The sequence below is a fragment of the Pocillopora damicornis genome, chromosome 5, assembly GCF_964200805.1.
Source record: "Pocillopora damicornis chromosome 5, jaPocDami1.2, whole genome shotgun sequence".
NCBI classification, from domain to species: Eukaryota; Metazoa; Cnidaria; class Anthozoa; order Scleractinia; family Pocilloporidae; genus Pocillopora; species Pocillopora damicornis.
In genome coordinates, this window is record NC_142674.1 from 7558254 (window position 1) to 7580550 (window position 22297).

At 38.9% G+C, this 22297-nt stretch overlaps 2 protein-coding genes and 2 long non-coding RNA genes across 4 annotated transcripts; 3 read left to right on the top strand and 1 right to left on the bottom strand.

Moving 5' to 3' along the window:
• Positions 1-191: 191 nt before the first annotated feature.
• On the bottom strand, positions 192-1012 carry LOC149044937 (uncharacterized). Its single transcript, XR_016186874.1, has 3 exons — positions 867-1012; positions 471-564; positions 192-352 (listed from the first exon to the last, which is right to left on the bottom strand). It is a non-coding gene; the product is annotated as an uncharacterized LOC149044937 (long non-coding RNA).
• A 2568-nt stretch (positions 1013-3580) lies between these two features.
• LOC113671954 (lysophospholipase-like protein 1) lies at positions 3581-7190 on the top strand. The gene is made up of 2 exons (XM_089207339.1): positions 3581-4621; positions 6850-7190. Exons 1-2 carry the CDS (start codon positions 4221-4223, stop codon positions 7175-7177), a joined length of 729 nt encoding a protein of 242 aa, XP_089063465.1. The 5' UTR covers positions 3581-4220; the 3' UTR covers positions 7178-7190.
• Positions 7191-7764: 574 nt separating this feature from the next.
• LOC149044938 (uncharacterized) lies at positions 7765-13583 on the top strand. Its single transcript, XM_089207329.1, has 3 exons — positions 7765-7883; positions 8738-9426; positions 9935-13583. Exons 2-3 carry the CDS (start codon positions 8745-8747, stop codon positions 12895-12897), a joined length of 3645 nt encoding a protein of 1214 aa, XP_089063455.1. The 5' UTR covers positions 7765-7883; positions 8738-8744; the 3' UTR covers positions 12898-13583.
• A 484-nt stretch (positions 13584-14067) lies between these two features.
• On the top strand, positions 14068-14720 carry LOC149044939 (uncharacterized). The gene is made up of 2 exons (XR_016186872.1): positions 14068-14196; positions 14365-14720. It is a non-coding gene; the product is annotated as an uncharacterized LOC149044939 (long non-coding RNA).
• The last annotated feature ends 7577 nt before the right edge of the window (positions 14721-22297 follow it).

Below are 22297 nucleotides of genomic sequence, written 5' to 3' on the forward strand. Positions count from 1 at the left end.
TTAAAAGAAAAAAAAGGGTAAACTTTATCAAATGTTTAAGAGGGTAACCTGCCATACACCAACATATTCTGGCAAACTAGAAGTGCAGGCATCAGATGACATTTGCTATGGTATTGACAAGGAGAATTTATTTGACAATCAATAGCTATAACTGTAGTGGGTGATTATTTTCTTTATTCTCCTAACCTTGATGTTTGCTTCAGCAGTAACACTGTAAGGAGAAATAGGATCCTAGTCACTACTAGGATTTAAAGGGATAAGAAAGAAAAAAACCTCTGTCATGCTAATAGTTGTTTCTGAAGAAACCACCTGGTAAGTAGACACCTCTGGCTTAAGACTGGCAGATCCCAACCTGTTGTGATGATAAAATATAATCTTACACTATCTGATATCAACCTACTGTAATTTGGTTGTTGAATGAAAAAGTGTGAAAATGCAATTTTATAAAGCACAATAAAACATAATCTAACCTTATCAAGTCTTTATACTTGAGAAATAAGACATTGGGATCATCCCTGTGCCTCTACCAGCCTAACACATGATCACTCCAATGACCGTACAACACTGGAATAAAACAATTGCAAATCATCTAAAGAAAGGGCCAGAAGGGAAGGTCAAGGGGGGCGGCAAAATGCTGAAATTGTGTACCTGTGCTTTTAAAACTACACCAAACCCAAGGATGTATTTTTTCATCCAAAAAGGTTTCTGGAGTTGACTCTAACCATTTCACTTACAAATCTCATAGATAATTCTCCTGACTATTTGCCATTCAATTCTTATGATGCAAGTTCACTTTATGCTACATGGAAACTGGAATAAGCTCCAGCTGGATGGACCAATAGGCTCAAGTACAAACTTTATCTTACCTTCATCTCAAAGATAACCAGCATGTAATGATTATGGAAATGAGGGGACTATGTATTCAATCAAACTAATCCTTGATTAATTATACTGTCTTGAAATATTCTGCATCCACAAAGTCTTTCATTTCTTTCCTTGTCACCCAGATGTGATCAAAGTATCCTTCATGTAGTCTGACACAACCTGTTACATAGTTCACGTTGTAGAAAAATACCTGGGAAACAAAAAGAAGATTTTGAGAACAGACATTCTTTTGGCAAGTTAACACAACAAGTTCTGAAAAATGTTTGAGTGCATCTCAGTATTATTGTTGGGCCTGAGATAAAGAAAACTCTGTCAAATCTGAGATAGGTTTTAATTTCGTTTCAATTGGAGGAAAAGAGCTGGTTTCATTCTTTTGAGGACATAAGAAACATCTCTTTATTCCTAAAAGCATGAACAAACTAAAACTTATATCATCAAGGTACCATACCCTTGTCTTTAGCTTGGCACCCCTTCAGCTTTCACAATGTTATCTTTTGAACACTATTGACCTCACTTTGTCATTTTTGTTTTTGTACTTTTTCATCACAGCAGTAAGAAACTGAACTTTAAGATCAGTGCGACAAGTTTCACTTAAACTTTTTGATGCTACCTGAAAATAAAAAAATGCCATTTTATTTACATTTATTGATCATATTATTAAGAGTTGGACAAAATCTTATTGCCCACTAAACCATCAAGTGTGTTGAGAAAGATGACTAGACATTTTTTGTTTGCAGATAAACCCCAAGATGAAACCATTCAAATAAAAGCAACTATACTGTGCATGTAACTCTTTTGTTAAGTAGACTATGTTTAGTTTATTTTGCTCTGAATATGGTTCAGCTGCTCAAAACATAAGGAAAAGGCTGTGCACATGACCATTCCAATGATAACCACTGTCCTTTAGAATTGTTCATTCCAGTTTTACTAAACTTAAACCCCTTAACTCCAAAAAGTGATTAAAATGTAACTTCTCCCTCTAATAACCATACATTATCCAGCAAAATGGCAACAAGAATCCTCAAACTTATCAGGTAGAAGTTATTATCTTAATATAACACTAAATTTTCCTTATTAAATTATGAGGAAATGTGTTGCTGCTAGTGGGGAGAATCAACAACCAAATCAAGAGAGTTAACCCTTTAACTCCTATGAGTGACCAAGACAGAATTTCTCCTTACAATATCAATACAATATCACTGTTGATTTATCAAGACAAATTAAATTTCATCATATGCACAATCCACTTGATTACATTTTCTAATTGTGGGCTGGAGTCAAACCTTTGGTTACAGACATTATTTTTAAGATTTCCATAAAAGAAGAAATTGCTATTCCCACCCATACTCCCTTGAAATAAAGATTATATCAGGGGTTTACATTTTGAGGGATTTGCCTTAGTGAAAGACAAAACTAAAGAAAAAAATGTAGACAATTAAAACAGTCTGAAAAGCTTCAAAACTAAATAAAAAAATTGTTGGCTAATCCCAAGTTAGCTTTAAAATGCTTTGAACAAATCTGCCCAATTGTCAAAATTGCGTTGCCTGATAACCAACTTTTCTAGTTCACTTGCTGTCTGGATAAAGCTCTAAGCAAGCTACAGTTCAATCCATATCCCAAGAGGCAGTTTGGTTCTAGAGAGTATCAAGGGTAACAAAATACATTTTTATGGTAATTTCAATGTTTGAACCTCTTAGAGAGATGATGTGATGCAAATTATGTGATATCTCTATGTGTAATATGGCTTCTCGGCTAAAATAGTATATTGACTGGCATGTACCAGAGGCACATACCTGCAATAAAATAGGCTCATTTATTGAGAACAGTCACAATGCAAGATGCAGGCAATAGTGCCAGTCAACATTGTGCATGAACACATTATTAAATAATTCTCTTCTGTTCGTGATATCTTAGGGGAAGCAGTAATCATCAAGATCTTTTCACTTGGTTTGTAGCTAAATTTAATCTTATTGGCATAAACTAAAACCCAATAAAACAGCAAAACAAAATGACTGAAACAAAACAAGCAAAACAAGCAAAACAAGCTAAACAAGGAAAATGAAACAGCCATAACAACTAAAATGAAATGACCAAAACAAAACAACCAAACAAAATTACTTCTATGACCAAAACAAAACCACTACAATGATTAAGACAAGTGGAGGATAAAATGTTGTAGAACTTGTAGATTTCACTTCAGATATTCTCTCACATTTTTAAAACCTTTTAAATATTAAGGCTGTCTCACAAAACTTTTTTCCTCTCCACACAAGCAGTTGAAACTATAATTTGATACTATGTAGTTTCTTGGACAGAATGCCAGCCGTATCAAAAACCAAAGCACATCTCACAGAAAGAAGAGGAGGAAAGAGATAATGGTATTCAATGACAATGTCTATGTACCTAATTTTTTCCATTTATTTCTTTTTTAATTAAGGTTTCATTGAGACATAACTGAATTTTGCCAATGAGGTAGATCAGGAGTAGACCATAATTGAAATGAGATAAATATATCAGCTGGCACTGAAATTAAATTTTCTAGTCATTTCGGTCGTTTCGGTTTGGTTGTTATGTTCATTTCATTTCAATTGTTTTTTTTTGTAGATTCAATGGCTTCACCTATTTCATTTTGTTTTGCTCATAACCGTTGTTTTGTTTTGCTTGTTTTGCTCCTTTTGCTTGGTTTACTTGTTTCATTTTGGTCATTTCATTTTGCTGTTTCAGGTTTTAGTACATGCCAATCTTAACAATCATAACAACCTTTCTTTTTGACTCCATCATTCCTATTGCCATACTTTCATCATCGTCATCATCCTTCAGGTTTTTCTTCCGTTCTTCAATTCCTTCACACTCTACTCCATCTTCTGACAGTGCACTGTGCTCAAGTTCCAGTTGATCTTGAAGTTCCTCGTACCTTTTTTTTCAGTTCTGATTTCTCTTTTGTGATTCGTGGCAAACGTTGAACACAAACTGCACTGAATATCCTTTATATCCTTTGTTTTGGTTGAACTGTGCAGAAGTTCTTGCTAGTGATAAAATCTAAGAGAGAAATCTCCTCTGTAAAATCCAATATTTGAATTCATAATCTCATCAGTGTATTCGCAAGACAAAATCCCCCAAAGTAGACAACCAATTTTCGAACAAACTGCCCAGCTTACTATCCCTTTTAAGAATTGCTCTTAATCGTTATTTTCTCGCCATCCCTGACCGATAAAGGTTAATCCCTTGAAGAAAAACGCCCCAAACCTAATCTCGCAAAATAAGCTCTCTGAGCCGCCATTTTGAATCGCTTTGCAACCACTCATTCTGGAACGCCTGGCTTAAAATCAAGCATCATGGCGCTAAAGAAATTAAGATGCGTGACTTCACTCGAAAAATTTCATCAAATGGAGTCTTTATTTTTCCTCCATGATCAAGGACATACAGCAGAGAGCTCTAGAAGTCTTCTTACAAGCATTTTGAACAAAGACTTTGAGTTTGACCATATTCGAGTAATTTATCCGCAAGCTCCAGATATTACTTTCCAGGTCGCTCATGGCGGACTTGAACAAGGGCTTTGGTACGAGCGGAACACGTTAAGTCCCACTGCTATGGAGAGGATGGACTCGATTGATCACTCCTGCAGTTTGATTTGCCATTTGATTGATCAGGAAAAATCTCGCGGAATTCCACTGGATAGGATCGTCATTGGTGGATTTGGTATGGGAGGGAATCTCGCCATGCATGTAGGGTTCAGGTACGCGTGTAAGAGGGTCATGATTTACAGATATAATATTCGAACTCAATTTTAGTGGCTTAAACTTTAAACGGTCGATAATATTAATCTAACACCCCAAAAAGACATAAAGTGGACTGATCAAGACATTCTTATGGCATAATTAACTTGCAATCGTAGTTTAAGCGAAGATAAAATGAGCGTAACGTGGGTGACATTTACATGGCGTGTGTGTGCAAGTGGGACATGTTGTGGAATGACAGAACCATCACTGAAGAAAGCTGGTTTTATTTTTCGTCATGTCACGAGCATTGAAAAAGATAAAAAATTACGGGTTCCCGTAAGGGAAGTGAACCTCAGATCTTCTGCTCCCGCTCTCTTATGGTCTACCACTAGGCCACAGAGCCTCATCTACGACAGAGTTCATATGTAACCACAGGCAGCCCAAGCTTCAGTTGCGATATGATCATTTTGCAGAATAGCATTCATGGAAAAATTATGAGAGTCTGTATGAGAATATTTGTGACCGCTCTAAGGAATAAAAAAATAAATCAAATTCTCAATAAAAATACCTCACCTTATTTCCACAGTGCATTGCTTATTATCTGACTGTTTACTATATTGAAGGAAACCCATTTTAGCAAGTTATCCATTTCTAGGTTTATGGCTACATATGAGAAGCCAGAAGGGTTATTCTTATATATGTAAGCTAAAATGGGCTCTTTTAAACATAGTAGGTGACCAGATAACAAGCAATGCACTGTGGAAGTAAGGTGAGGTATTTTTATTGATAGTTTGACTTACCAGTTTATTTTTTAATCCTAAGAGTAAATGTAAATATTCCTATACAAACTCTTTTAAGGTGGTCTTCCACTCACATTTTAAAAATTTTCAATATTTGCTGGGTCCAATTCATTATGGTACCACTGGAAATATCATCCACAATTGTTGTGAATTTTGCTAGTGATTGACATTTTGTAACCATGGCAACAAGTTTTAAGGCCCCCCAACGGTGTAAAAAGCTACCCATCTGCTAAAAAGAATGTCTAAAGAACCAGAGGTCCCATTGTCCTATAAATGGTAACAAAATGAACTACAATGATTGCTCTATACTGTAAACCTCAAAAAGTAAACTATCAAAGTATTTTTTAGAACAATAACAATTTATTTCTGAGAAGAACAATATTTTAGCCCCAATCATTCCCAACAAATTGAAATGAGATTCATGCACTTTCATATATTAACTGTTTTTTTTTGTTCATCACACAGCATAAATACAAGAGAGAATTCACTGAAAATTCCAGTTCAATCACACTAAAAGAAGCAAAGATATCCTTTTTGCTGTTTTGGCTATTGAGGCAAAATTACAGAATGGAGAAAACTGAGATTAAAGTTTTGAGTTGTAACAGAGAGTAGCCATTGTCATGGAAAACAATGTTTTGTGCTAATTTCCACTTGACACGTTAAAATCCACCAGCTACATAAATATCACCCTCCTTTTCTTGTTGTTTGTCAGTTTTTTTTCTTTCTTTTGTCACAGAGCAATCTCCACTGAGACTTGTTGACTCCTTGCTCTTTGTAGTTGGCCTTTAGAACTTGGACTGAATCAGCTTGCTGAGCCTCATCTTTACAGTAGTGACCAGGAGAAATTCCAATTTCCTCAAGAATCTTCACAGAAGCCTGACATCCAATATTAAAGTGGACTACTGCATCATAAATGCCCAACTGCAAGGTCTCAGGGTCAACAAAGACACTCTTCAGTACTCTCTCCCAGAACATAGCATCAAGGGCCTCATTCTAATTTTGTGTCTTTCCATCAAGACATCTGCTCAGAAGACTGACTTCACCCAGTCTAGCAAAAATTGGTTTCAGTTCAGCAATGACATCTAAGGGTAAACCAGCCTCATGCTTATAGTAGTTTGTTTGATTAGCTTGATCCCTCATGTACCCACACCAACTAGTAGCACCCTCTGGGAAATGCTGCAAATGCAACTTTCTGTCAGCTGAGGATGCACAATGAAAGAAACTTGCATGAATAGCTGATTTCATAGCTGGAAAATTACCAGGACTCTTATTTTGCAAGATGATCATCTCACAGCTGGAGCTTGGGCCACCTGTGATGTGACACATGTTCCGCATACCACAAGAACCATTGCTAAAGTTGAATATTGCCTGACAGAGAAATCGCATGTGACAAAGTAAATGCACTTGACATTGTAAGACTTGTCCTTATTTCTTTTGTCCATCAGGTATCTCACAAACATTGCTGGTGTTTTTGCTCATTCTTCCATCTTATCAACGCGATCCACTGTGTTTGAAACAATAAGAAAAGAGAGAGAACTTAATGAGGACCAGAAGTTCCCTGCTTTGTTTATGTGGAATGGAAGAAAGGATAAAAACTGGCTGAGATGGGCTGCACACACTGTGGAGTGTTTTATGGACTTGAAGATACAAACTGATTTCCAAGTGAATTATGCAATGCAAGGACATGAAATTATATCAGATGAAATATTTTACTTAAGGAGATGGGTGGAACAAATGATTCCTAATCTTGACAGAAATGCCAATTATCACTAAAGTAGATAAACAGGTGCATTTCAATTTTGTTTGGGTTACTGTTCAGTCTCTCAAGTTGATCTGATTTGATTTGGCAGTCAGGATAAAGAGGGAAAAGAGACATAGAATACAAGGGTTGAGTCCTGCCCTTTTTTTTTTTTTTTGACATCTGTCTGACAGATTAGTGTCAAAAGCAGCCAGTTTTTTTCTTTTTTTTTAGCTCCTATCACCACAGACAAGTATATATTCAGGTTTTAAACTATTTCTGCCTTGTCATTTGGCCTAAGTTTACTAAAACTTTTCTTTAAGTTATTGTTCTTCTAAATCTGCTGTGCTGGTGCAGTACTACAGAACTGATCAAAATTGATCATTGAATAAAGGGGGTAAGTTTCTAAAGAAACTATGGTGGTCTTTGACTTATTAAAGAGGCCCCCCTAAAATTGTTTCCACGTAATACGAGTAAATATACCGAAGATAGAAACCCCTGTAAAAGTATAAGATTAGGCGAACTTTGCGTGATCGGGTAACGCGTGACCATCTGTTACCATGACCATCGAAAACTTCGCGTGACCGCTGAGGCAGAGCCACTTTCCACCAAAGGCAACAGACGATGACGTCACGGGAACTCCCTAATTTGCTACTAGAGTGAAGCTGAATCGATGTACCTTTTCTCTCAGATTTATCGCTGTTATTCGCTGAGTTGTTCCTTATGTTTGTGATTAAGCAGGTTTGTATTTCTTAACTTTCTTAAGATCGGTTGTCTAGTCTAACAGAGTTGGATGAAATGCAGTTTATAGCTACCGTTCCACTAAATTTCAACTTGAGTCTTTCGCACGCATTAGATTATTGCGAACCCAATTAAACTTTGGTTGAGAGTAGTTTATGTAAAGTAACTTAGAAAACAAAATAGCGTAAATTTGGTTCAAAAAACCTTGTTAGATTTGGTAATGAATGTGTCTCGAGGCGCGCCATTTATACACGTAGCCGTCTACTACAATGCCATTGTTGAACTTTCGTTTTCGATTATCATCATCCCGGGTTGATATCAATATCTGTAATGATTTTTGCGCAGCTAACACCTTCACAGCCCTCTCTACTACTCTTAGTCGCCTACTACATGTGTTGGATCTAGAGAAAAGCTTTGCGAACAAAATAGAATTAGTAAAACGTTCCAAGTTCTTGCCTTTAAGGAAGTCCTGATGAAATTCTATTTTAGCGTAATTTTGCCAACTATTGTGCATGACCTAGATTTATGGGGTGCGCGCTAAAACTCCGATATTAGAAGCTCAATTGAGAGACTTTAAGTTACTCTCTTAATGTCCTAGATTAACTCTTCGTTGCTAGCTCTGTATGTAGTATTTTACATGTATATACTTCAAGTAATGTTCAGTAGAGCATGCACAACCCCACAACCTTTGGAGCTGTAACTCTTATCGCGTCGAATTAAAGGGTTTAACGTTTTTTTTTTTTTTTATGTTTATCCTCTCCCTCTCCAACCAAAATTAAGTGATATGTATTGGTTCATAAATAAATGAGCCACAACCTCTTTAATGTAAGGCTTTACTCAACTGTTTATTTCAGGAAGACAATGGCCACACCTGCTCCTCCAGTGTCATTTTCCTCTACTAAAGAGACCACCAATTATGCAAGACTTTGTCGTCTTCTGGTTGATGTGGGATCTTGTGTGCTACGGGACACATTTGACAGGATTAATCCCCCAAGGGACCTTCACAAACACTTGGTGGCACATCACACCAAACTTCAGCAACTTCAAAAGAAAAAAGTCTTAAATCCAACACAATGGGGAAAGTTATACCCTGCAATACGTACCTCAGTATCATCAAAAAACTTTGACATAACTCTTCTGACGGTTCTACTGAGGAACATTTGTAGCCTTAGTCCACCAGCCACTGGATGGGATGCACTTCCACCTGCCACAGATATGAGCACAGAGGCCGACATTGCCCGAGTTAAATACTTTAGAAATACGGTTTATGGCCATGCTAAGAAGGCTTCTGTGGATGATGCTACATTCAATGTGTATTGGCAAGACATCAAAGATGCTTTAGTGAGACTTGGAGGACCTGCATATGGAGTGGCAACTGATGATCTTAAAAATGAGTGCATGGACCCTGTATTTGAAGAACACTACAGAGAACTTCTAAAGGAATGGAAAAGAGATGATGATAACACTAAAGACAAACTGGATGAGATTCACTGGATGCTTAAAGAACAAATGAAAGCTCCAACAAGCAAGACACAACCAAAAGGTAAATTTGCTAGCAGCAAGGTGATATGATAACAGGGAAGGGAAAACAAAATATATGATGGAGGAATGATGAGAAGAAATCAAATGAAACCATAAACAAACTTAGGAAGAAATTAGAAGAATGACCAAACCTATTTCTAATCCTTTTTTCTTTTTTGCTTTCCAGTCTTTCCTTATCCTTCCTTTTTCTTTGTTCTGTATTTCCTTTTGAGCACTTTCTTTTCCTCCTCTCCCTCATTATCTTCTCTTTCCCTTTTTCCTTAAGTGTATATTAAAGAGCAGAAAAGCAAATCAATCATTTACAAGCTTTGTTTTTTTTTAGAAAAATATACTGAACACCTTCAAAGGAGCCTGACTGCATTGAAACATTCTTATTTAGTCTTTTATTCCATCTAAGAGAGATGCAAATATGGTAGATAAGTTTTGGTTTTCATTGATGGAAAAAAATCATGTCCTGAAATAAAAATTAATCCCTCATTTACCTCATAGCAATAATACTTTAATTTCAGATGTTGAGGAACCAACTGAACTTATACAAAGAATTCGCCAACTTTATTTGACACGTGAAGGGCAACTTTCACCATTTCCTTGGTGTGACCTTGAGCTGAATGATATATTTACCATGCCAACCATTGTCAGGCGAGACAAAAGCAGACAAACAGCAGTAGAACAGGCAACCAGCATAACCGGAGTCTTTAAACCACACAGTGGATGCTCCAAACCCAGAACTGTTCTGATTGAGGGAGAACCTGGAATGGGTAAGACTACCTATTGTCAAAAGGTAGTGTATGACTGGGCCAATGGTCAAGAAACAGATGCTTCTTTCCTAAAAATTAAACTGGTTCTCCTGCTCAAATGCCATGACATGTCAGGCAACATCTGGGAAGCCATTGATGATCAGCTGCTTCCTACAGATATTGAAGAGGAAGAAAGAGAGAACTTCTTCAAGTACATTCGTGCCAATCAGTCTCAAGTTCTCTTGGTACTTGACGGATTAGATGAAGCACCTTCCAATCTTATGAAGATATTTTCTGACCTTGTTGAGAGCAGAGAGCTATCAAAGTCTCACATCATTCTTACATCAAGGGAAGAGGGTAGTGTTAAGATAAGAAAGTATTGTGACACCTTACTTCAAATACAAGGATTTGCGTCAGAGAATTCTCACAATTACATCAAGCACTACTTCAAAGACTTGGAGGCACAGGGACAAAAACTTTTGAAGGACATTGAACAAAATATTGAACTCGGAGAACTGATTGTAAATCCCTTATTCACAGCAATGCTCTGCCTTTTTTATGAAGATTTAGAAGGTGGTCTGCCTTTAAGCAAGACTCAGTTGTATCTTGAAATCACAGAATGCATTCTTAAGAGATTTTGCCAAAAGCAAGGGTTGTCTCACAATAATGACAACCTAACTGAAGTTTACAAAGAAGAGCTGGAACAATTGGGAAGAATAGCCTGGGAGACCTTGAAGAGAGATAAGATGCATATTGATGAAGGTGTATTTACAGCTACAACTACAAGAAAATCACCTCTATTTGAATTTTTGTCAGTTCAGTCTAACTGCAGCAAACGAAGATCCCATACATGCTATCAATTTTCACACAAGAGTTTTCTAGAATTCTTTGCAGGTGTTCATCTCTCTGACCAAATTTTGAAAGGGGAAACAGACTTTGAGACACTGCTTGCAAATGAAAGAAGAAACTTAAAGTCTCTTGAACCAGTCCTTTTGTTCACAGTTGGTATTCTCGGCCTTAAAAGTGAAAATGATGCTTTGTCTATTTTAAAAATCATTGTCAAGAAAACCAATCTTTTCAAAGACTGGGATATTCCAAATTTTTATTTGTATTTCGCTCTAAAATGCATAGGTGAATGTTCCACAGAAAATTCAAGACTTCAATCCCAGATGATAAATTTGTTGGGAACAAACCTAGAGCTTCTATCCTTAATCATACGTGATGTCAGTTTTCCCATTAAGTTGCTTGTTGAGGCCCTTCAAGTTAACTGCACACTAACTAATTTAGCCATCCCTCTTCCATTTTTTGGAGACTGGTATATTGTGTCATTGGCCAATATGCTCCAAGTTAATAAAACTTTGGCTGCAGTAACAATTATGACATTTGGCTTTGTCAGCGCACAAGGAGTGCAGCAACTTGCTGATTCTCTAATAAATAACAAAACAATATATGATTTATCGTTTTATGGAAGCGCATGGGGCGACGATTCAGCCAGGATCTTGGCAAGTTATTTGAAAAGGAGTGAAAGCTTGAGTTCCCTAAGTCTAGATTTTTGTGACATTGGTGATGCAGGAGCCACAGCACTTGCAGAGGTTTTAAGGACCAACACCACTTTAAACTGTTTGGACCTTTGTAGAAACCCAGGCATTGGTAATCCAGGTGTTATGTCACTGTGTGAGGCTCTGAAAGTCAACACAACTCTTAGTTCATTAAATTTGTCTGGAACTGGTATTAGTGATGCTGGTGTTCTTTCTCTTGTGGAAGTTCTCAAAACCAATACCAGCAGTCTAACCTCATTGTTACTGTCAGATATCGAAATAAGTCGTCAAAGTATAAAGTCTATTGCAGAAGTCTTGAGAGTCAACTCTACTTTGAAAAAGCTTAAATTCAAAGGAAATAAGGTTGGTGTTGATGGAGCAAAGTTGATAGCTGAGAGCCTTAAAGCCAATACAACCCTGAAACTTCTCAGTCTCTCAAGGAACAGCATCAAAGCGCCTTGTGGCCATTTATTTTCTGATGCCCTCAAAGTTAATGGGACACTGGAATCTCTGACTTTGGCAGAGAATGACCTTGGTGCTCGTGATGCCCAACTTCTATCTGAAGGGCTGAGAGTGAATACCTCACTTACACATCTGGACCTGTCTGGGAATTCCATTGGCGATAAAGGTGCAGAGTCAATGGCAGGGACCATCAGAGTTCATGCTTCATTGACTAGCATAAAGCTATCACGGAATCGTATTGGTGATATTGGAGCCAACAAAGTCTCTGAAGCTCTTAAAGATAATGTCTCTTTGGAGGACCTGGATTTGTCAATTAATGCCATTGGTGCTGCTGGAGCTGAGTCTATTGCTGAGGCCCTTAAAATTAATGCAACTCTGAATGCTTTGGACCTTGATTATAATGTCATTGGCGATAATGGAGCCAAATCACTTTGTGAGGCTCTTAAGACAAATGCCACCTTGACCAGCCTAAGTGTTTCTCACAACAATATTCATTCAGCTGGTGCTCAGGCATTTTATGAGCTCCAAGGACATAATAACACCTTAAAGAGTGTACATATGTTCATGAACGATATTGGTGATTTGGGTGATCATGGGGATCAAGAATTCAATGAAATCCCTATGACAAGCGTGCCTTCTTTACCTATTTTACATGATGTGTCACTGCGCTTTACTGATCAAAGAAGCTTTGATGTACTTGTTTCTAAAGAATTTTTGATGCTACCTCAACAGTGAAGCATTTTGTAGATTACCAAATGGAAGTCAAGTTTTAAAAAGCTAATTTCATTTCTGTGCTGGAGTTGTTGAGGCTGACATCTTGGAAAAACTATGTTTACTCATAGACAGTGAAGTTAGATCTCTTTCCTCTAACAAGAAGCTATTGATGACTGGTTTGAGCCTGAGTACAGCTTGGATCTCTCTCCAGTTGGCTGGTGTGAAAAGAGAAAATAATCCTCCTCAAACCTCTAATTTTCCAGGGAGTGAACCAAAAAATTCCTCTTTCCTAGACTTGCAGAAAGCTCCCATGTTTTTCTTACCTGAAGGAGATCTAAATTCATTGACAAGGAGCATGTTCCTTTTCCTTATTCTGCTATTGCAGCCTGAGGATTAAGTAATGCGTAAGCTTAACCATACACAAAAGAAAATGTTGTGTTGAGATTCTTTTTTTATGTTTACCTAGTAATATTCTATACCAAAATGGCCAAATGTGTTTAAAAGACAAGATTAAGGAAAAGCAAAGGTTGTTACTAGCAACATAAAATCACCATACAGTTTAGGAGAGTAGAGCTAAGTCTTCCTCACAACTGACATCAGTTATCGCACACTTAGGTACTCAACCTCATAAATAAGCCTCTGTAAAGATGCAAATATGTTTATGTTGTGTGATAATCCTGTAAGAAGTAGGTTTATTTTAAGTATATAATATATAGATTTAGCCAGGCCTAAAAGTGGAGCTAGCATTTTATTTTTTCCGCACGTCTCAAGGAAGGAAGCAGTTGGAAGCAGTAATCAGCAAGATCTTTTCACTTGGTTTGTAGCTAAATTTAATCTTATTGGCATAAACTAAAACCCAGTGATAAAGTAATAAACGGGTACATTGATTTTTCGTTTCGGTTACTGTTTAGTCTCTCAAGTTAATCTGATTTGATTTGATAGTCTTGATAAACAGGGAAAAGATCCAGTATATGGGGGAGGAGGCTAAACCTGTCTTCCTTTTTTTTCTGTATTTTTTACATCTTTCCGACGGATATGATTAGCGCGTGAGTGTCAAAAGCGGCCGGTTTTTTGTGTGGGATTTCCCACACTTAGTCAAGGCCCGCGAAATTATTTATCTATTTCTTTATTTATTTGTCCACGAGAGAGAAGTGCTTGTCACGTGGTTTCTATTTGCGTTCAGTGAGCCGTGAAGACTGGATTCCAGTCAGCGTTTTTTCATCGTGTATTGTACGGCGGCCATTTCTCTTCTCAGTCGTTGGGTTTTGGAGAACTTATTCGGAATTTCATATTTGTTTCTTGGGGATTTTCGTTTCCAAGGTAAGGATAAGTCATTTCATATTTTCGCGGGTTCTTTGCGTGCTTTAACTTTTCAATTTTGTTGTGGGAGCTTCACGATTAAGCTCTCACGAAAGGCGATTACGTTTGTACACCTGGTTTGTGTTCTTTCTTTCATAATCTGAGGCGTTTGTTTCGTTATTTCTTCAGGTGTCTATAACAGAAGATTTTTTCACGTAAGCCAACACGCTGAAACGCGGCTTGTGTTCAGTGCAGGTTGCACAGGAGCTTTTACGTTTTCACAAGCCAACATTTATCGGCTTGGACCTTCGGTGCGGGTTGTGCCAGATTGAAAGGAGTCATTGTACTCTCGCAAGCCAACATTTGTCGGCTTGAATGTATTTGTGCGGGTTGCGCTTCAAAGAGTCTCAGGGTGTCTCAGAGTGTCTCACGAGTGTCTCAAAATGTCTCACGAGTGTCTCAAAGTGTCACAAACTGAAAGAAACTATTGTTTGCCTTGAACTGTCAACAGTGTTATCTATTTTAATAAACTGAGTTTCTAGTTAGTTGGATTGTTGTTGTTGCTCGCTCAAGCACACAAGTAAATATGGGGATCTCCATTGACCAATTCCGTTCAAGGATTGGATCTCATGAAGATTTACATCCTGATTTAAGTGAAAACTATGACCTCTCTGATGATCTCAACATTCCATCAACATTGCTGAATAATGAACCACTGATATTGAATGAATTACCTGATTTCGATTTTTGTCAAATGGTCCAGACACCTGATAAAGAGCAAAAAGAATTTTTTATCACATTTTACATCAGATTAAAACCTCAGAAACCCCTTTCTACTGCTTCCTCAGTGGAGGGGCTGGTGTTGGCAAATCGCATTTAACAAAAGATTTGTATCAGGCAGTGCTTAAGTATTATAACACTAGAGCTGGTGATGATTTTCATCAGATCAAAGTTATACTATTAGCTCCAACTGGTAAAGCTTAAGGGTAACACTCTTCATAGCACTCTGGCCATTCCTGCCAATCAATCACTGAGACATTACAAACAGCTTGATTCAAGTAGACTAAACACTTTGAGAAGTCAATTGATTTTTGTTGATGAAATCTCAGTGGTAGGAAATGGTAATGGTAATTTGCAATGCAGCTAAACAATAGGCTTAAAGATATAAAAGGCTGTAGAGAGGATTTTGGAGGTGTGAGCATAATTGCTATTGGTGACTTATTCCAATTAGAATCTGTTATGGATGCTTATATTTTCAAAGACCTCAAAAATGTAGATTTATGCTGTTCTTTCTCCCAGTTTATGGCATAAACACTTCAAAATGTTTGAACTTAATGAAATCATGGGTCAAAGAGACAGCAAATTGTTTGTGGAATTACTTAATAGGTTGCGTAAAGGTAAACACACAGTAGCTGACATTGTTAAACTTAAAGAGAGCTATACAAGAAGGCATCAACAACCCAATAGATGCACCTCACTTATTTATACAGAATGCTAAAGTAGATGAATTTAATCAAAGGGCCCATAATGCAGCCACAGGAAACAAATCCACAATAAATGCTCTAGATAGTGTTATTGGAGGTATCTCTCCAGAGCTAAGAAACAAAATACTAAGACAAATACCCAATGATCCAAGAAAAACAAAACAGTTAGCCTCAACCCTTTTTCTTGCTGAGGGTGAAAGAACACACCTTGTCATGAATGTACGAACCGAAGATGGCATGACAGATGGTGCTGGAAATGTTGTTAAACTAGTTCAGTTACATCAACAAACCAAACCATCTGGTATTGTATGGGTACAATTTGACCACTCAGATGATGGTCAGAAAACAAGGAATGAAAAAAGACATTTGTATGTACAAGGAATTGAACACACATGGACCCCAGTAAACCCTGTGACTACACAGTTTGCGGTAGGTAGAAACAGAACAGCACAAGTTGTTAGAAAACAATTTCCACTGCGTCCCGCAGCAGCAAAAACAATTCACAGGTCACAAGGTGATACTGACAGTAGAATTGTTGTGGATTTTAGTACCAGAAATACTATTCCACACATACATTATGTGGGACTCAGTAGAGTGACTGCTATAGAAGGCCTATATATCTCTGATTTGTGTGAAAGCAAGATTGCTGTTAATCCAGATGGAGAGATTAAGAACAACTGCAAAACTTAAGCTTTGCATCTCCCCTCTCCATGACATAACATTTTCCCTTCTTAAACTGTGTTATCTTAATGTAAGGTCTCTTCACAAACACATAGAAGATATACGTAAAGACTTAATTTATCTAAGTGCTGATATCAATATTTTCACAGAAACAAGATTTAATTCTCAAGATAATAATGACATGTATGACATTGCTGGTTATGTTCTCTTCCATAATGATAACCTTAATTCCAGCAATGGATCAAGGTCTTATGGTGGTACAGCTGTGTACAGTAAAATCCCATACTTACCTGGATACCCCTATTGTCACAATATACATGGTGTTGAAATAACAGTAATTAAGTTAGCAAGTCTTTAGGATTGAATAATCATAGGGATATATCACTCCCCAAACGTGCCTGTAAGACAACTTTATGAAGCAATAACTGAAGTACTAAATAACATTTCACCAGACAACAATAACATTACTGGAGACTTTAATATAAATTGGCTTGTTGAAACAGACAGAAGATCAGGCTAGACCTTTGTATAATTTACTAGTGAGGGATAACCATTACAAACAGTTCATATCAACTTATACAACTGACAACAACACAGTAATTGATCATATATATACAAATATATCTAACATTGATATACAAGCAGATGTTTTAGAAACATATTTCACAGATCATAAAGCTGTTTGGGCCTCATTTCACGGTGTCCTCTAACAAATTACTTTATCATGATGTACATTGTTTTTAAGTTAAGAGAGCAACAAAAGAAAGCAGTAAATAGTTATGGAAAGAGTTGTTTCCCTTTTTTCAGAGGAATTTGTAATAAGAAACTCGCAAAACTATTAATAAGGAAATGCTGCTTATTCATTTGGTACCAGAACAGGCCTTTTAAAATTAAGTTTGAAGTCATCTTTCTAAGAGTTGTCCAGTTTAACAACCATTTACAAAAGACAAAAATAAACTACATAACACACAGTCTTGAAATTTCAAGGCAGCTCCTTTAGCATCTTGGCTAGTTTCTAACTGCAACCTTTATTGACAACCCTGCATTAAACAATTATTCCACAGTTAAGTCTGCAACCCCTCCTGAAATACTCCAGGATACCAAAAAAAACAACAACAAGCAAACAAACATATTAGTGAAGTGAGCAAACAATCACATGCGTGACTTTCACGTAATCTAAAATTCGTGATTGCAGCATTCCCACGTGCGTAAAGTGCTTGTAACTTATGGGAAACACACGCATGTTACACCAAAAAAACCCGCGTGTAGCAGAAGAGGCCGATTACTCGCAATTTCTCGTAGTTTTGAATTTCCCTTTTGTTTTTCAGAACACCCATATACCTGTACTTTTTTACACCGATGCGATAGAAATTAATTGGAAAAGCATTCCTTGAAATAGGAAGTCGTCCTGTATTTTCAGCGAAAAAGATCGTCAAGTGATCAAAACAACACCGGCCAGATTATAGTCACGTGCTCGGCAACGACTTCTTGAAAGCGATCATCTTTCATTCTTACCATCAAAACAGTCACGTTTGTATAGAAGAATAACAAAACGAAACGATTACAACGGAAAGACCCAAATTGGCGTAGAAAGAAATAATGCTGCAAATTACCATTTTTTTTATGTCATGGGTACATGTTTACATGGGAATTTCTGTGTCAACAGCTGGTAATTGTGAAGAAGAGCTCCCCAAAAAACCTGTCGGCCGACAGTCGGCCGACAGACGGCCGACAGGTTTTTTGGGGAGCTCTTCTTCACAATTACTGTAACGAGAGCACACTCGGAGATCACGTGCACCTCAGGTGACACATGATACAGCGGTCGATGTTATCTAATCGAAAAAGGTTTTAGATCACATATATCTACATGAGAGCGCACTTAGTTTACAAATAAAGACTGTTCGTTACCTAGAAATCGTGTGTTTATGCTAGAACGAAACATGGTACCAGGAGTGTAGCCTCTTCGACACGATGACTACTACACCACCTCAAGATTCAGCGAGTGTTCAAGCGCCGACGCCATGCTATGGAATACAAAGCAATTTACCAATTCCGTCGCGATTGAATTTGGCAGGAAATATTTCAGAAAACTGGAAGAAGTGGAAGCAAGTGTGGGATTCGTTCGAAATCGCCTCACGTCTCAACCAGCAAGAAGATAAATACCGTGTAGCTACTTTCATTACCTGCATTGGAACCGAAGCCCTCGAAGTCTACAATGGTCTTCCGTTCGAAAATGAAGAAGACAAGAACGTAATGAATACAGTTCTGGAGTTGATGGAGAGGCATTGCATTGGCCAAACAAATGTCATTTACGAGCGATACTGCTTCAATAATAGAAAACAAGAAAGCGGCGAATCATTTGACACGTATCTCACAGCGCTCAAAACTCTCGCGAAAACGTGCATTTTTGGTCCGCTCACCGACGAATTAATTCGTGATAGGATCGTCTGTGGAATTTGTGACACGGGAACTAGGAAGAAATTACTACAAGAGCCCAAATTAAATCTTCAGAAGTGTATCGATGTATGTCGATCAGCCGAAACAACTGCATCGCAAATGAAAGTCATGAGTGGAAGAGAAGAAGTCAACGCACTCAACCACAAAGAGAAAAAAGACGGCAAAGATGCCAGTCCTAAGTTAGTTAATTGCAAATACTGCGGCAGAAAACACGAGAGATCAAGAGATAAATGCCCAGCGTTCGGAAAAGAATGTGCGAAATGCGGCAAAACAAATCACTTCGCCAAGCTATGTAAACAAAAACTTGGTGGGCGACAACGAAGAAAAGAACGGATTCACCGAGTGCGAGACGCAAAAACTTCGCAGGATTCGAGCGATGAAGAGTACTGCTTCACGATTTCATCCGAAAATCTGGAAGAACAAAGTGTCAAAAGTGTCAGTAGTCAACCCATCAAATCGAAAATCTTCGCAACAATGGAGATCAAAGGTCATCCCGTTCGTTTTCAAGTCGACAGTGGCGCCACCTGTAATGTGATAAGCAAAAACGATTTACCGAACGAGTGCCCGATCGCGCATTCGAAACAAGTCCTCAGCATGTTTAACGGATCGAAAATGGAAACCATCGGTAAATGTCGTGTTAATCTGGTAAATCCCAAGGTTGATGAAGAATGCGAAACAGAGTTTGTTGTTGTCAATAACGACTGCACGCCACTGTTGGGTTCCAAAACGGTGCAGAAAATGAAATTAATCAAAGTGCGTTACGAGAATATCTCATTGGTACAAGAAAAGACTGAAGCAATGGGCCTAACGATGGAACAAATAGCAGCAGATTTCCATGACGTTTTCACTGGAGAAGGAAAATTTGAGAAGAAACTTCACTTAGAGTTGGACACAACCATTGAACCAGTGAAACAGCCTGTTAGAAGGATTCCAGTGGCAATGAAACCCAAGTTAAAGCAAGAGCTCACTCGTCTCGAAGAACTTGGTGTTATAAAAGCAGTTGACACTCCAACAGATTGGGTCTCAAGTTTGGTACTTGTTAAGAAGCCCAACGGCAAGCTTCGCGTGTGTATCGACCCTCAGCCACTAAATAAAGCTTTGAAACGCAGCCACTACCCTCTTCCGGTTATCGACGATCTCCTGCCGGACTTGTCAAAAGCTAAAGTCTTCAGTGTGTGTGACGTTAAAAACGGGTTTTGGCATGTCGAGTTAGATGAAGATTCAAGCTATCTAACAACGTTTGGCACTCCATTTGGTCGGTACCGGTGGCTGAAGATGCCATTTGGCATATCACCCGCACCGGAATATTTCCAACATCGTTTGGATCAAGCCATCGAAGGCCTTCCCGGTGTGCGCACAGTTGCAGACGACATCCTCATCTCGGGTGAAGGTGACACTGTGCAAGAAGCAGTGAAAGATCACGACAAAAAACTCGTAACTCTACTTGAAAGGTGCCGCGAAAAGGGAGTGAAACTGAACAAGGAGAAGTTCAAGTTGAAGATGACAGAAATCCCCTACGTTGGTCATGTGTTAACAAGAGATGGGCTAAAACCAGACCCATCCAAAATAGACGCCATCAAAGGCATGAGGCGACCAATAGATGTGAAAGGTGTACAGCGGCTTGTTGGTCTAGCGAATTACCTGACGAGATTCTTAAAAAAGCTGGCAGACATTTGCGAACCTCTTCGACAGCTAACGCGCAAGGATGCAGAATGGCACTGGAGCGACGTCCATGAGAGCGCCTTTAAGAAGATCAAAGAAGCAGCTTCCCAAGCACCTGTCCTCCGATACTTTGATCCCGCCAAAGAGACTGTACTTCAATGCGACGCCTCGGACACTGGACTTGGAGCTACGCTTTTACAAAATGGTCAGCCAGTGGCATACGCATCGCGATCCCTGACGGATACAGAACGCAACTATGCGCAAATAGAGAAAGAACTGCTAGCCATAGTGTTTGGAGCCGAGAAGTTCAACCAATACACTTATGGTCGCAAAGTGATTGTTGAGAGCGACCATAAACCACTTGAAGTTATTTACCGCAAACCCCTCGTGGCCGCCCCCAAGCGTCTACAACGAATGCTACTTCGCCTGCAGAAGTATAACCTCGAAATTGGTTTCAAGCCAGGCCAGCACATGTATCTGGCAGACACACTCTCTAGAGCACCCCTTCCCAACACCACATCGCGCGATGAAGTGCTAACCATCGACAAAGAAGTTGAAGAAATACATATGGTCGAGTTTCTGCCACTCCGCAAAGCTAGCCTAGACAATATCCGTAAAGAAAGTCTGCGAGACAGCACGATGCAAGCACTTCAGAAAGTCATTCGAGAAGGGTGGCCTGAGACCAAGATTGATCTCCCAAATGACGTCACGCCATACTTCAACGTTCGTGACGAGCTATCAGCGCAAGATGGAATTATCTTCAAAGGAGACAGATGTGTAGTTCCAAAATCCCTCAGACCAGAAGTCCTATCCAGAATCCACCGATCACATATTGGCGTGGAAGGATGCTCGAGACGCGCGAGAGAAAGCGTTTTCTGGCCAGGAATGAACACAGCTGTGAAGAACTTTGTCAGACAGTGTGAAACTTGTCGAACCTTTGAGATCTCCCAGCAGAAGGAAACACTCCACCCACATGAGGTACCTGACCGGCCATGGTCCAAGGTTGGTGTTGATCTGTTTGAGACAAACAACCGACGTTACCTCGTGACGGTAGATTATTACAGCAACTACTGGGAAGTCGATAGGTTGGAGTCCAGTACAACATCTAAAGCTGTTATCTACAAATTGAAGCAACACTTTGCAAGGCATGGCATCCCGAACACTGTGTTTTCCGACAATGGCCCACAGTTTGATTCGGATGAATTCAGGAGATTTGCTCGAGATTGGGAATTCAATCATTTAACCTCAAGTCCCGGACATTCGCAGTCCAATGGTATGGCGGAAAGCGCAGTCAAGACTGTGAAAAGGCTTATTAAGAAGGCTAACAAAGATGGAACAGATCCTTGGCTCGCGATCCTCGACCACCGAAACACACCCTCAGAAGGCATGAAAAGCAGTCCAGCACAACGACTAATGAGTCGTCGAACAAGGACCCTACTCCCAACAAGCGAGAAGCTCCTTAAACCCAAACTCGCCGAAAATGTCCAAGAAGAAAAATGGAAGACAAGAACCAAGCAGGCATTTTACTACAATAGAAACGCTCGAGATTTGCCACCACTGAAAACTGGAGACTCAGTGCGCATTCAGCCCACAAGCAACCCCAAGGCGCCCTGGAAGAAAGCCACTGTTCAGGAACAGGTGAACATGCGATCCTACAAAGTCCTCACGGAAGATGGCTCTGCCCTTAGACGAAATAGAAGGCATCTGAAAGCAACTACGTCTCACACGCCAACAACCCAGATGCCCAAGCAGACAGAACTTCCCTCGCCATCTAAACACATTGAACAAGAAACTAACGCCAGTGGTCACTCCAGCTCAGAAGTAGCGAAGCCACAGGA

Excerpts from the sequence above, each read along its gene's own strand:
- LOC113671954 (XM_089207339.1), top strand. The coding sequence starts at position 4,221 with ATGGCGCTAAAGAAATTAAGATGCGTGACTTCACTCGAAAAATTTCAT. Across the intron at positions 4,622-6,849 it reads GCCATGCATGTAGGGTTCAG|GTATCTCACAAACATTGCTG; the intron begins GTACGCGTGTAA and ends TTTGTCCATCAG.
- LOC149044938 (XM_089207329.1), top strand. The coding sequence starts at position 8,745 with ATGGCCACACCTGCTCCTCCAGTGTCATTTTCCTCTACTAAAGAGACC. Across the intron at positions 9,427-9,934 it reads AAGCAAGACACAACCAAAAG|ATGTTGAGGAACCAACTGAA; the intron begins GTAAATTTGCTA and ends CTTTAATTTCAG.